General features: G+C 38.8%; 1 protein-coding gene across 2 annotated transcripts in view; it reads right to left on the bottom strand.

Moving 5' to 3' along the window:
• Positions 1 to 15402, bottom strand: part of LOC125457862 (mucin-2-like) — an 80141-nt gene that overhangs the window by 45741 nt on the left and 18998 nt on the right. For both annotated transcript variants that reach the window (XM_059651131.1, XM_059651132.1), the window contains exons 2-3: positions 1722 to 1835; positions 740 to 889 (exon numbers count right to left, since the gene is read on the bottom strand). In XM_059651131.1, coding sequence (XP_059507114.1) covers positions 740 to 889; positions 1722 to 1835 — 264 coding nt within the window. The remainder of the gene's footprint in view (positions 1 to 739; positions 890 to 1721; positions 1836 to 15402) is intronic.

Below are 15402 nucleotides of genomic sequence, written 5' to 3'. Positions count from 1 at the left end.
ATTCGCAGCTGCTACATTCAGACTGCTCTTATGTGAAAGGTTTCACTGAGAAAATAATACTGTGTTGATCTCATAGCTTCTTAGTTCCTGTGGCCAGGTTGTGCTCAGTACAGTTTCAGTTCACTGTTTTTTTTTCCATGTTACCTCTTGTTCTGCATTAATGTGCACTAATCTTAAATATAACACTCCTTCTTTGAAATTACAGTCCGTCTTTTAGAATAAGATGTGATCAAAGTGGCTTCCAGCTCCTCTGCATTTAGGATGAAATGCATTCATTCTGTCTTACGGCTGCTCCATTCATGTCATTTGAGCTTAGTTTTGGTCACACATGTTGCATGCCATCAATGACTACTTTGAATGACAGATTTTAAAAACCAACTTCGCCAGAACATGGATTGAGGACATAGAATCCACTCAAGGCATTAACGTTCGGGCCAGTTGACATCATCACACTATTGTGTGACCTAATCATGATCAGAGTTTGGAAGCATTGTTCAAGAACATGTCATGAATTAAATTAAAAATTCTTTAAGGAGATGATAAAAGTTCGCATTATTATTCAGCTGCGATTCTGAAGCAACAAATCATATAAAGATTATGTACAATGATAATGCTTTTAGAATTAGAAATATTTTCCAAACCATTGGAATACAGTAGGTGCAACAAAGAAACTTCCAACCCTTATAAGTTCCGGTAGCTACTGAACTGAAAACAATTGTTCAGTTCGATGTGAACTCACTTATTGTTGGCCGAGTGGAAGTTTCTGTGCTTGTTGGTTCTGATGTGATTGTTGTTGCAGTTGCAGATACAGAGATTGGTATTGTAGTTGCCGATTGCACAGGTGTTGAAGATGATTCCATAGGAGGAGTCAGAGAAGCACCTGAAGTAACTGTGAAATTAAATCAAAACTGGGTCTTAAATTACAGCATGATCTGAATCTTAACTGCCCCATGCATTTTCATCAGGTTAAATTCTGAGCAGAATATATTATGTCTTACAGTCACTCTGTGAAAGAGTTAGTGCATTCGTATCTGCTACTTTCACACAGTTAGTACGTCAAATGTTTCAGTAAGACAAAAGTACAATGCCCATCTCACAGGGAATTTGGTTTTGTTTGTAGGATGTGCTAACTATCATTTCAGTTCACAGTGTGTTTTTTCCACCTTACTTCATCTGCTGCCTTAATGTTCATTAAATCTTAAAAGTAGCACACCTTCCCAGAAATTATTATCCTGTATTTTAGATCAAATGCATTTATTACATTGTACTGGCTCTCTTTTCGTTAGGATTGAGCGTAATGTTGCTGACATGTTGTATGGTCATCGGTGTCCACTTTGAATGACAGATTCTCAAAACCAACTTGGCCAGAACATGTATTGATGACATTTAATTTAATTGAGGGCAGTAAAGACAGGATCGGATGATGGGACCAAAACTTTTCAGCTTCTGACCAAAATTAAGGTTTCAACACATATTTCAAGATTATGTCCTAACTTATAAGTACCCGTCTTTTCAGAAATCAGTTTGGTCACTTACCTTTTCCACTGTGATTCTGTAGCAACAAGTCATATTAAGTTTAATTGCAAATATAATGTTTGTGAGATTGGAAATATTTTCCAAAGTATCAGAAGACAATGGCTGCTACACAAGAAAAGTTGGATTCTCATAAGATCCTGTTGTTACAGAATAGTAATGAGCTGTTCAACTTCGGGAGAACTCACTTGTTGGCTGAGTAGATGTCTCTGTAGTTGTTGGTTCTGATATAGTTGTTGGTGCAGTTATGGATGTAGAGGTTGGTATTGTAGTTGTTGATTCAACAGATATTGAAGTTGATTCTGCAGAAATAGTTGGAGAAACATTTGATGTAGTTGTGAAATTAAAATCAAAAATTAGTCTTGAATGACATGAACAGAATTTTAACTGATCTACGCAATGTCATCTGTCGAAATTCTGAGCAGATTTTGTTTTATTACACTCTGTCTGTGAAAGAGTTGGTGCATTTGCAGCAGCTACATTCAGACAGTTGAGTATGTCAAAGGATTCACTAAAATATTATGTCCATCTTGCAGTTTATTTGGCTCTTATCCTATGAGGTGCTAACAACCAATTCAACTCACTGTGTATTTTTATCCATCTAAATTGATGTGCTGCATCAATATTCACTAACTCTTACATTTAACTCAACTTCTCAGAATTTACTGTCTTGCATTTGAGATAAAATGCATTTATTATGTCAAACAACTACTTTCATTGGAATTGAGCGTAAAATTGAAAACATATCACATGCCATTGATTTTGATTCTGAGTGACAAATTTGCAAAACCAACACAACCAAAATATGGATTGATGACATTGAATCTATTCAAGACATTAAAATTCAGAACGGTTAATGTGACCACGCTGTTGGGTGAACTGAGTGTGACAAGAGTTTTGACACACATTTCAGGAATATATCATGAATTATAATAAAATCTCTTTTAAGAAATGAGTTTTGATCACTGTTGTTTTTCCAGCTATTGTAGTTGTTGATTGTACAGGCGTTGAAGATGATTCCATAGGATTAGTTTTAGAAACACTTGATGTCGCTGTGCAAAAAAAATCAAAAATTAGTCTTGAATTTCAACATGGATATTTACTGCCCCATGTAATGTCATCAATTTAAATCCTGAGCAGATTTTATTATGTATTACAGTCAGTCCATGAAGGAGTTAGTGCATTTATAGCTGATACATTCAGACAGTATGGCAGATATTTCACTAAAACAAGTATAGTGTCCATCTCACAGGTTATTTGATTCTGTTCATCGGATGCGCTAACCACCGTTCAGTTCACTGTGTATTTTTTTCACCTCACTCCATGCGCTGCATTAATGTGCACTAACTCTTAAATGTAGACCACCTTTGCACAAATTATTGTCCTGCTTTGAAAATAAAATGCATCTATTACGTTATACTGTCATTAGTTTAAATTCTGAGCAATTGTTATTATGTATTACAGTCAGTCTGTGAAAGAGTTTGCATTCATAGCTGCTACATTCAGACTGTTATAAAGTCAAAGATTTCATTAAAAAAAGTATTCATCTCACAGGATCTGAAGAAGGGTCCTGGCCTGAAACATGAACTTTCCTGCTCCTCTGATGCTGCCTGGCCTACTGTGCTCCTCTGGCTCCACAATGTGTCCATCTGACAGGTTATTTGTTTCTGTTTCTAGGAAGTGCTAACCACCATTTCAGTTCACTGTGTATTTTTTCCAGCTTACTTCATGTGCTGCAATAATGTGTGCTCTTTATGTAGCCAATTTTTGCACAAATTAATTCGTTATGGGTTCTAATGCACTTGGTAGTGCGGTTGTGGCATTAAAAATTGGTGTTTTAGTTGTTGATTGTACAGATGTTAAAGATGATTCAGTAGGAGTACTTGATGTAGCTGTGCAATAAAAATCAAAACTTAGTCTTGAATTAGAACATGAACTGAAACTTATCTGCCCCATGTAATGACATGATGTTCAAATCTGAGAGATATATATTAAGTGTGACCGTTGATACTTGAAAACGTTATCTACCAACAAAAATGCTGTTGATCTAGCAAGTTTGTTTGGACTGTTCTGAGGAGGTTCTGATCATATGTTCAGTATCCTCAGCGTTTTTCCCCGAACGCTTCAGCATTAGTAATGTGCAGTTCCTCTTACATTTAGTCTTTTGTCACTCATGTGACTCTGTGCTTTTGAGATATAATGCATCTTTTATGCACCAAAACTCTTTGGTTTATTAAGACTTAGCCTAAAATCGTTTATACACTTTGTCTGTGCATCTGTCTGAACTCTGAATTAGTTATTCACCAAACCAATTTAGTTATAATGACAGTTAGATTAGATTAGATTCCCTACAGTGTGGAAACAGGCCCTTTGGCCCAACAAGTCAACACCACCCAGACCCACTCCCCTATAACCCACCCTGAACACTATGGGGCAATTTAGCATGGCCAATCCACCTAGCCTGCAAATCTTTGGACTGTGGGAGGAAACCGGAGCACCCGGAGAAAACCCACGCAGACACAGGGAGAATGTGCAAACTCCACACAGACAGTCGCCCGAGGGTGGAATCAAACCTGGGTCCCTGGTGCTGTGAGGCTGCAGTGCTAACCACTGAGCCACGTGCCGCCCCAAAGTTGACAAAAAGAAACTATTCAAAGCTTCAAAGAATGATCCAGTTGACATGATTTGTCAATATAGTACATTGGCAAAGGTATGGTTTTGACATATACGTCAAGATCAGGTCATGATTTACTGGTAGTCTTTTGAAGAGACTAAGCAGATGAAGTTGGCAAAAGAAAGCTTGACATTTCTTTTGAAAGCAGACTCAATGGCAGAGCTCATGAGATTTACTCCTTGCTTTTTGAGGGATCTTCCCTAGTTTAGGTGGTGGTCAAAAAAAAAGCTCTTCTCGGTGAGTGTGTTGTGGTGCCTGAGGCCTAGAGATTAAAATTTTTGAAGATCTGTCAGAAGTCAGGGCAGATTTATTTAGAATTCACAGAGTGCAGCAAAATGATTTTGACCATTGGATGTAGGATTAGAGGTAAGCACCAGATTTGAAGTAATGCTTTTTGGGAAATAATTCCCTCAGAATATAAAAGTCAGTAAACAGTTAACTCACATTGTCAAGACAGGCAGCTGAGATGGCAGATGATTTTGAGCAATTTAAAATCCTGTTTCCATCATCCCCGTGAGAAGGATAAAAGTTGAGAAGGTGAAAGAAAGCAATATCCAGGGAAGACAAGTGTCAGGTGGGAATATCCTCAGGTCTAGTAGCTTCTCTAGTAATTATGGGAAGTAATTAAGTCAAGGAGACAGAGTAATCAGAGGTAAATGTCCCTGAAAATTTTCTTTTTGTGCGTAGTGACCCAAACAATATATCAATAACCTGTGCAGATCTTGGCAGTAAAAAAGGTTGACTTCTATGTGTTTGGATCTTTTGGATCCCTGCATGTTTTGCTCTAAGAATTTCTGATGAAGTCACCAGATTCGCATTGTTAACTTTGCTTTCTTCCCACAGTTGCTGAGTTTTGCCAGCAATTTCTGCTTTTGACCTTAATATTATAGACATGGCTACATGGTTCCTAGAGGCCATTCCCTTGAGAACAATTACTGCTTGGATAGTAGTTCTTCCACTGGATGTAGATTATCAATGGCAATCCAATCTCTTTTTAATCCTATCATTTTTTTAAACTTTTCTTGTTAATAATTGGACAATATTAACAGTTCGCATACTCTCTTGTATCTCAACTGTAGTCAGAGAAGAATTTCAAAATTGCTGCTAAGATTCCTGATATATTCTCCCTTGCCAGGGACAGTCAATAACCTGGGATACATCTCAATTGGGTCTTTGGATTTCTCTACTTTTAAGGAGGCTAATCCCATATGTTACCTTCTCTCTTTCTCTCTCTCTATATATAAGTTAATTTTTTTTAATATTTCACATTCATCTACCCTGTTGTGTATACTCATGTTGACCTTTTCCATTGTAAAGGCAGTGCAAGGTATTTATCAAGGGCTGTGCCCAGGTCTTCCAGGCCTACACATAGATTACCTCTATAATCCCTAATGAATTCTATGTTTTCCTTAGTTATTCTCTTGCTCTTTTTACTTTTTGTTTTAGGAAGACCCTTTGGGTATTTCTTCATTTCACTGACCATATTTTTCTCACACATCGTTGTGGCTTTCTAATTACCTTTATAAGATACCCTCCCTTTGCACTTTTCGTACTCCCATGAGGACTCTGACGTTGTGAGCCTTTTGTATCTGCCATGATCTTATCCTTTTTTCCCTAATCTTAAATGTATGTCCCTTGGTATTCAGAGTTCTCAGTGTTGGTTCCACCCTTTGTCATTTCAAGAACATATTTGCCCTGTAATCTTACTATTTTCTCCTTGAATAACTCCCATTGCTCTGCCACAGTTCATCTGTAAAAAGTTGTTCCCAGTTTACTTGGGACAAATTGTATCTTATCTCATAACATTATTTTTCCCCAGTTTAGAATATTTATTCCCAGTCTATCCTATCTTTTTCCCATAACTATCTAAAGTTATGAACCGAGTTACGGTCACCAACTCCAATATGGTCCCCTATTGATACGCCTTTCACCTGCCTGGATTCATTTCACAATATTCAATCCAGAATGCTCCCTCTCTTGTTGGGCTTTCTATGTACTGGCTAAAACATTTTTGCATGCTAAAAAAGCCCATTAGGGCAATTAAAATGTCTAACTTTTTTATTCATTCACATGATGAGGGCATTGCTGGCCAGGCAGTAGTTATTTCCCAGACGGCAGTTAAGAGTCAACTACATTGATGTGGGTCTGAATTCACATGTCGGCCAGACCAGGTGAGGATGGCAGTTTCCTTCCCTAAAGGAGATTAGTGTGCCAAGTGAGTTTTTCCAACAATTGACAATGGATTAATGGTCATCATTAGACTCTTAGGTCCAGATATTTATTGAATTCAAATTCTACTGTCTGCTGTGGTGGGATTTGAACTTGGGTCCCTGGAACATCACCATGTCTCCAGATTAACAGTCCAGTGATAATACCAATAGGCCATTGCAACCCCCGCCCCCCACCACCCCACCTTTACAGCTTTATTGTTCTTCTTTGAATATGATTACATATTTAATTCTTTCTCTCTCCCTGACTTCCTTGTAGCCCCATGTACGAACCCAATAGTTTGTTTGCCTATGTTTTAATTTCTACATATAATTTCAGGTGGCAATCCTTCCAAGATATCAGTTTTCCTCACTGCTATAATTGACTCCTTGATCAATACTGCAATGCTCTCCTCACCCCATCCATTTCTCTATCTCATCTGAATATCCTATAACCGGGAATGCTGATGTGCCAATCCTGCCCATCTTTCAACAAGTCTCAGTCTTGGCTATGAGATCATATGCCCACATACCTATCTGTGCCCTCAGCTCATCTATCTTATTCTTCAGGCTAATTTCATTAAAGTATGTTTCATTTAACCTGCTGCACTCATTTCATTCTTGTCTAGCTTTTCTCCCTCTGCCTTCCAGGCTCACGGACTCTCAGTTTCTCTCCCATCTTAACAACTGGTCAGTTGACAACTTGGGGAAATGGGTTTTAATACAGAAACTGGTCAAAATGTCCAAAGCAAAGACAACAAGCCATTCCATTTCATCATTGACCACAGCTCTCAGGAGACAATATTCTATCCCAAAACCATGTCTACAGCCATTTATAAGAGAGCCTGTACACACTACTGATGTATACACCACACTGTACTAATGAATCACTAGCCACTACTGCTCTTCCACATTCCTTGAACATCCTCACCCCCACACCACCCCCATCCCAAGTAGCTGGACCACAGAATGCAGTGGCCTACTCTCACTGTTTTCCAATTTCAAAACTTGATTTGCAAGTGAACTGCTCTTGGGGGAGTCCCTCACAAACTGCCTGATTGCCTTCTATTGTACCTTACTCTTTCTGACTGCACTTCTTAAACTGCAAGGTGATCACATTCAGCAACATCCCATCCATGAACCTTTCAGCCCCGTGAATGCACTGTAGTGACCCCAGGCCCAGCCACAGGCACCTCCTCCATGCCTGGTCAGTCAGAATGCCAGGAGCATTAACAATTTCCCATACAGTGCAGAGTATAGAAATCAAAGGCTTGAGCTCTCCAATCATAGATTATCCAAAAAAATTGACACTTTTTATTTTACTCTTACTCCTACTCAAAAATAGCTTATAGAAACCAAATGTCCTGAATCCCACTCAAGTCAGCTACTGGTCTGTCTACTTTCCTGCAAGCATCTTCACCTGTCCCTCCTCTCAGTCATACGCACTGCCTGTCACAGAGTCCCCAGCTGACCCTCTCCTCTCAGTCATACTCACTGCCTGTCACAGAGTCCCCAGCTGACCCTCTCCTCTCAGTCATAGCACTGCCTGTCACAGAGTCCCCAGCTGACCCTCTCCCCTCAGTCATACTCACTGCCTGTCACAGAGTCCCCAGCTGACCCTCTCCTCTCAGTCATACTCACTGTCTGTCACAGAGTTCTATAGCATCAATATACCATGACTACTGGGAAACACTGCTACATACTGATTAGAAGACTGATTTGTAAAAAAGATTACAACTAAAATGCTAAATATTTCAAAGGAGTTTGCTATTACAACCTTATCATTTAAAGATTGTTGATATTGAAGGGAGAAATAATGTAACGGTGCTTTATAATGAATTAAACTTTGTTTAAATAATCCAGATATCAAATATTGGAGATAACTGCATAACTCTGACTGAATTTCTGAGTAGGTCATTTGATATAATTTTCTCAATTCAAGAGCTGTTTGTTGCACTTACATTAAAGAAGGTAGGCTATACTTATCAATCTCATTCTCTTCAATCGTTTTATCTAAATTTTCAACAAAACAGTGTCAAATAACCAAATATTAAGTCATCTCCCTTTCTCATAGATTCGTCCGCTTCCTGTCCATTTGAATCTAGTGGCAACGCAGTCAGAAAAGAAGAATGTTCATCCTTTAGCATCAAATTTTTTCTTTATAATCTCGCCTGCTTGTTCTACCATCCTCAATGAGGCCAATACTTTTGAGTCGTACAGGTCATTCCATAGTTTGTAACCTTACTATATATCTCCAATTAATATTTTCTCCATTCAGTACTCCTTCTGGAAGAGGGGTAGGCATTATTGATTGACCTGCTGTAGTGTCTGTAAATACCTTTGCTGGTTTACCCCTTTGATTTGAAATATACGTATACTTCTTCATTTGAAATAAAATATTCAGAATTTCTGGCGATCTGATTGTCTGTACCAATAATTAGGGAAGAATTTTATTGTCTATCCTATATTACCTCTCCTTTCTTAAAATATTTCAAGGGAGAATGTCCCTTTTATGCCACAGCTACACTGTTAATATATATTTCCTTTTCTGGTGCATTCTTTTCTGAGGATTTCTTAAGACATTTCTACCACTGCAATCAGTCTTCCATTTAACTTACAACAACTGGCTTTAGTATTTCTAGTTTTATTATGAAAGACATGTTGTTTTTGCAAAATTTGCAACAACTGATCTAAACATCTTTTGGCCAGGCCATCTTCCTGGCAACCTTCTCAAATTAGTGAAATATCTTACAACACAATTCTCTTAAACAGGAAATACAGATTTCCAAATCAAAAATACTCTTGCAGGAGGGGAGTTCATTGATTTAGGATGGATTTGAATCTCTTTAAAAAAACCAGTACATGCATATCTTAGTTAAATACGTCATTGAAATTAGAAACATGCTCTGAGCTACAGCCTCGTCTCTCCCTTTATTTTAAGCATTTCTATCTTCAAATCATGTTATCTGACGTCTCTCTGTCTTTGATGATGGAGCATTTTTAAGTGTTTCCCCTTTCCATTTCTGTTATGCTCTGCTTACTCCTCTAAATCAAATATTTGTTTAATTTTTAACTGAAACTTAGCTAATTTCCACAGTGACATTTCAATTTCAGATTTTCCTCCTTGTACGTTTAAATGCTGCAAAATTTACATAAGCAGCTCTTCCTTATGAGATCCTAAATTTAGTTTTACCTTCAATTACCTTAGTCTGGGTCAAAGATTCCAAATAAATCACTGTTATGTTCTCTGATCACAGAAGAAAGCCTTAGGCACATTCAAAGCCATTTAGAAAGTCACATCGGTGTAATAGACTTTACTGCGACCTTCCTGCTTCATGTTCAGTACCTCTTTTTAAGTGTTTCCCCTTTCCATTTCTGTTATGCTCTGCTTACTCCTCTAAATCAAATATTTGTTTAATTTTTAACTGAAACTTAGCTAATTTCCACAGTGACATTTCAATTTCAGATTTTCCTCCTTGTACGTTTAAATGCTGCAAAATTTACATAAGCAGCTCTTCCTTATGAGATCCTAAATTTAGTTTTACCTTCAATTACCTTAGTCTGGGTCAAAGATTCCAAATAAATCACTGTTATGTTCTCTGATCACAGAAGAAAGCCTTAGGCACATTCAAAGCCATTTAGAAAGTCACATCGGTGTAAATGTACCTGTTTCTGAGAGATGTCTCTCAAATTGAATGAATTCCCATCTCATAAGAGCTCCCATTTTGTTATTATCACAGCTGATAGTGCTACTAAAGAAGTCAGATCCAAAATGAAACATGCCTTTATAGGTGTTAAGTTTAAGTTGCTTCAGTGATGGTTAGTTTATAAACATATACACATAAGGCTGCAAATATTCTTTAACAAAATAACATACAATGGATAAAATGATACAAATGTGTAAGAAGTTTATAAAGATCCTAACAAAAACAGCAAAGCAAAGTGTCAACTCAGTTCCTAGCTATATTCTTCACAGATACTCAATGTCCAAGAAATATCACTTCTATCTTAACTCTTTATAGTTTTTTTTCTACTTAAATTACTGTTTTTGTTTAACCCCCTTGCACTGCTAAGGCAGTTTTGTGACTTCTTTCCAGGTCTTTTGGTATGCAAAAAGGTATGTAGCTCTAATAGCCTAAGCCTTTTTTTTTTCAGTTTTGACAACTTGGAATCCTCTGTAGAAACCTGCTACAAAGATTGTTCCTAACAGGGTCAGGAAACAATTGAACATAGAGCCTGGATTGATGCATGCAATTATGATGTTGTTCTATCACAGAGACAGCATGGTTGAAAGAACGACAGGAATTGTAGCTTACTGTTCGGTGATGGCGATGTTTTAGATGACACAGAGGAGGAAGCAAAAGAGGTGGGGCAGTTGCACTACTGCTTAGGGAGTGTATCACAGCTGTGTTGAAGGAGGGCACTTAAGAGGAATCTTGCATCAAGACAGTATGGGTAGAGCTCAAGAATAGGAAGAATGCAATCACAATACTGCAATAGTGCTTTAGATCTCCCAGCTGCCAGCAGGAGAGAGAGGAAGAGATGTGTAGATATAAAGATATTTTAGAAAGATGTGAAATAATGGTGCAGTTAGGATAGGTGATTTTAGCTTCCCTCATATCGACTGGGATTCCCTTGGTGGCAGGGTTCGGATGGGGAGCAATTTGTTCGGTGTATCCGAGAAAGTGTGTTGAAACAATGTGCGGATAATCCAATGAGGGAGGGGACTGTACTGGACCTGGTATTGGGAAATGAGCCTGGCCAGATGACCAAAGTTTCACTGGGGTGCATTTTGGGAACAGTGACCATAATTCTGTAGGTTTATCGCTACTTATGGATTAGGATATGAGTGGATGTTGGATGAAGGTGTTAATTTCGTAGAAGGCCACCTATAACCGAATTAGGCAAGAATTGAAGAATATGGCTTGGGAGTGGCTGTTTGCATGTAAGTCCACAGGTTTTTAAGACTAGTTGATTAGACTGCAAGACAGGCATGTTCCTGTGAACATGGCAGGATTTGTAAACCTTGGATGACAGGGAAAATTATCAGCTTAGTCAAAGAAAGGAAGCATACCTAAGGTCTAGACAACAAAAACAGACAAAATCTTTGAATGATATAGAGAAAGTAAGAAGGAGCTCAAATGTGTAGTTAGGAGGGCTAAAAGGGACCATGCAGGGTTAAGGAGAATCCAAGGCATTTTATACGTATATTAGAAGCAAGACGATAGCGAGGGAAAGAGTAGTCCCACTCAAGGATTAAGGACAGAGTTTATGGGTGGATCCAGAGGAAATGGGTATGAACCTTTATTCGTACTTTACATTGACATACGCCAAAGAGAGAGATGTAAGGGATGTTGAGGTTAGGGAAAGGTGTGTGAATACTCTTGGGCAGGTCAACATAATGAAGGAGAAAGTTTTGGGTGTCTTGAAATACATTAAGTAGATGAGTTCTGAGGAAATCCAGACGGGATCTATCCCAGAATACTGCTGGAGGCTAGGCAGAAAATAGTTTGGGCCTTAATAGATATCTTTGCATCCTCTTTGGCATCAGGAAAGGTTCTAGAGGACTAAAGAATGGTCACTGTTGCTCCCTTGTTTAAGAAGGGAAACAGTGATAATCCAGGTAATTACAGGCCAGTAAGCCTGCTGTCAATGGTGGGGAAGCTGTTAGAGAAGACACTGAGAGATAGGATTTAATCACATTTGGAAGTATTTAAAGAGCAAAAGATTTATACAATCTGAAGAGAAACCAAGACAGAAATGGGCTTGTTAGTGAGCATAGTTTTGTGTGGGGAAGGTCATGTCTCATCAACTTGATTAAGCCTTTTGAAGAAGTGACACAAATAATTAATGAGAGGAGGGCAGTGGATGTTATCTACATGCACCTTATAAGGCACTTGATAGGTATCTCATGGCAGGCTGTACAAAAGGTAGAGTCTCATGGGATCCGGGGTGAGCTATTTAGATAGATACAAAACTGGCTTGGCCATAGAAGAAAGACAGTAGTAGGAGAAGAGATAATGGGAACTGCAGATGCTGGAGAATCCAAGATAATAAAGTGTGAAGCTGGATGAACACAGCAGGCCAAGCAGCATCTCAGGAGCACAAAAGCTGACATTTCGGGCCTAGACCCTTTATCAGAGATCTCTGATGAAGGGTCTAGGCCCGAAACATCAGCTTTTGTGCTCCTGCGATGTTGCTTGGCCTGCTGTGTTCACCCAGCTTCACACTTTATTATCTTATTATAGTAGGAGAAGTGTGCTTTTTGAAATGGAGATCAATAATTGGCCATGTTGCGGAGGCTGATGGTGTTTAATCCTGGCAAGTGTGAGGTCATGCACTTTGGAATAAGAAACAAGATGAGGGAGTATTTAATGAATGCCATTTCACTGGGTAGCTTAGAGGAAAAGAGAGATCCAGGGGTGATTATTCACAGATCACTGAAGCTGGTAGAGCCTGTGAGTGGGATAGTTATGGGACACTTGTTTTCATCAGTCGTGACATAGAATTTGAGGGCAAGGAAGTAATCTTGGAGTTGTACAGAGTGTTAGTCAGGCCACAGCTGGAATACTGTGTACAGTTCTGGTCATCTCGCTACAGAAAGGATAATATAGCACTAGGAGGGATACAGAGGATGTTCACTGGGATGTTACCTGAGATGGAGCATCTGAGCTAGACGGAGAGATTATATAGGCTTGGATTGTTTTCTTTAGAGCAGAGAAAACTGAGGGGAGACTTGATTAAGGTGTATAGGATTATGAGATGTGTGGACACATGTATGGTGAATAGAGAGCAGTTGATCCCATTGGTTGAAGGGTCAATCTTGAGGGGGCATAGATTTAGGACAAGGGGCAGGAGATTCTGAGGGGATTTGGAAAGAAATGTTTTCTCTCAGCAGGTGGTGGGAATCTAGGATGGACACTTGGGAAGGTAGTGAAGGCAAGAAACCTTACAACCTTTAAAAAAATAGTTGCACGAGTACTTCAGATATTATGACATTCAAGGATATGGGACAAATGCAGGAAATTGGGATTAGAGCACTTCTAGTGGTGGTTATGATAGTCCAGACTCAATAGGCCAAAAGACATTTAGTACATTGAATGAATCAATGAATCATCAGGATTACATTAAATAAGAGATCAGCTGTTCTATTGATTTGCTGTGCACTTGCAGATCTACATCTGCTGATGCAACTTTACAAAACACTTTCTTTAATCTCCCCACCCCACCCCAACATAAATGTCAGAGCTGAGTCTTTCCTTGTTTAGGCATCTCATCCCACCCTGCTGCTATTCAAAAGCTATTGGCCCATTAATGGGCTGTGTGTTGGGCTTTCCAATCCCTGCCCCACTCTGGGACAATGTCTCTCCTCTAAGGCCTTCTGGCGAATTTTAATGGCCAGTAACTTTCTGGTGTCTGTGGCATTACTGGGAGCAAAGCCACTGCCGGGTCTACAGCAAGTCTCTCAAGGAAGCACGATGAGATGGAGCCAGAGTTCAAAGTTTATGCTGGACCCTCACCAGGGTCAGACTGACAGGACCTGCCAAAAGGGATGTGGTATGGAGTGGACATCAAAAGGGAACGAATGTGCATTCTATTGTGGGAAGCTAATCTAATGGGAACATTGGACCCAGAAAGGAGGTCACCTGTTGTATAGATATTATCCTGCTCGGTGGTTTGTGCCGCACTGAACAGTTGATGTTGGAGGCATCCCCCAGCCCACCCTGGGTAAAGTCCTGCCTGCAGCAAGAAGAGGCCTTTCAGGGGGGCGGGTAGATGCTAAGAATGTCATGTCTGGCATGCTGTCCTATTTCCTGCCCCCACCCAGTTCACCAGCCTGCCCATGGAAGACTGTAAACATCAGTCCTTGCATTTAGGCTTATGTAGTGAGTTGGTGGTGACAGTGTGAAGCATTGAGAACAAGGAGAACAAAAAAAAATTGTTTCTACATCTTCTTAAAACATATAAATAAACACGGAAAATGAATTGCACTTTTAGGTGGATTTTTTTTTCCTGACAATGGCTGTGTAATACACAATTGTTCACTTCTCTGTTGTTCAATTATTAACAGGTACCATGCACTCAATGTTTGAAATATAATGTTGCTAGTATTATCTAAGGAAGTGGATGTTATAACTTAAGATGTGACTGTTTTTCCGAGTATTCCAAATGTTAATCAATCTATTTCACACAAAAAATGTACTTTCAATAAATATAATTATATATTTAAACTTTCAATGCATAAATAAATAGCTAACTATTCAATAACTAAGCCCACAAACATTTTCCCTTCACCACCTCCAATTGCATGATTCACCAAGTACACCCTCTACATTTCCCAATCCCACCTGCATCATGTTAAATTGGAGAAATATTCATCAGCAACAGGTTTACTTTATCAATGCTGAGTTACATTTAAAAATACTGTGAACCCATACCAATAATATTAGAGTTAAAAACAAAACTACCATTGAGCATTCGGCTCTCAGGGAAACTATGAAAAAATCCTTAATTGACTGGTAGATGTGTTTTTTCAGAGGATGTGGGTGACACTGGACAGATTAGTATTTATTACTGATCCCTAATTGCCCAGAGGGCAGTGGAGCCAAACACTGCTGTGGATCTGAATTCACATGTAGACCTGTACTTGTAAGGATAAAAGTCTCCTTCCCTAAATAGTATTAATGATGAGTTTTTTCAACATGCAACAATAGTTTAAGACCATCATTAGATTCTTAATTCCAGATTTTTATTGAATTCAAATTCCACCATTTGCCATGGTGGGATTTAATCCCAGGTTCCAGAACATTAGCCTTGGTCACTGAATTAGTAGTGTGGAGAAAATACCACAAGGCCATTACCTCACAAAGGTGGTTAAAATGTCAAACCTATTCCATGATATTCTTCCGTGACATTATTAGAAATACTTGCACTTAAACAGGTAAACCTTACTGCTTCATATTTCATTTATTTTATTCAGGCAGAATA

This window comes from Stegostoma tigrinum, chromosome 14 (assembly GCF_030684315.1).
Source record: "Stegostoma tigrinum isolate sSteTig4 chromosome 14, sSteTig4.hap1, whole genome shotgun sequence".
NCBI lineage: Eukaryota > Metazoa > Chordata > Chondrichthyes > Orectolobiformes > Stegostomatidae > Stegostoma > Stegostoma tigrinum.
The sequence above is the reverse complement of the archived record's forward strand: the minus strand, read 5'-3'. Positions and strand labels throughout refer to the sequence as shown.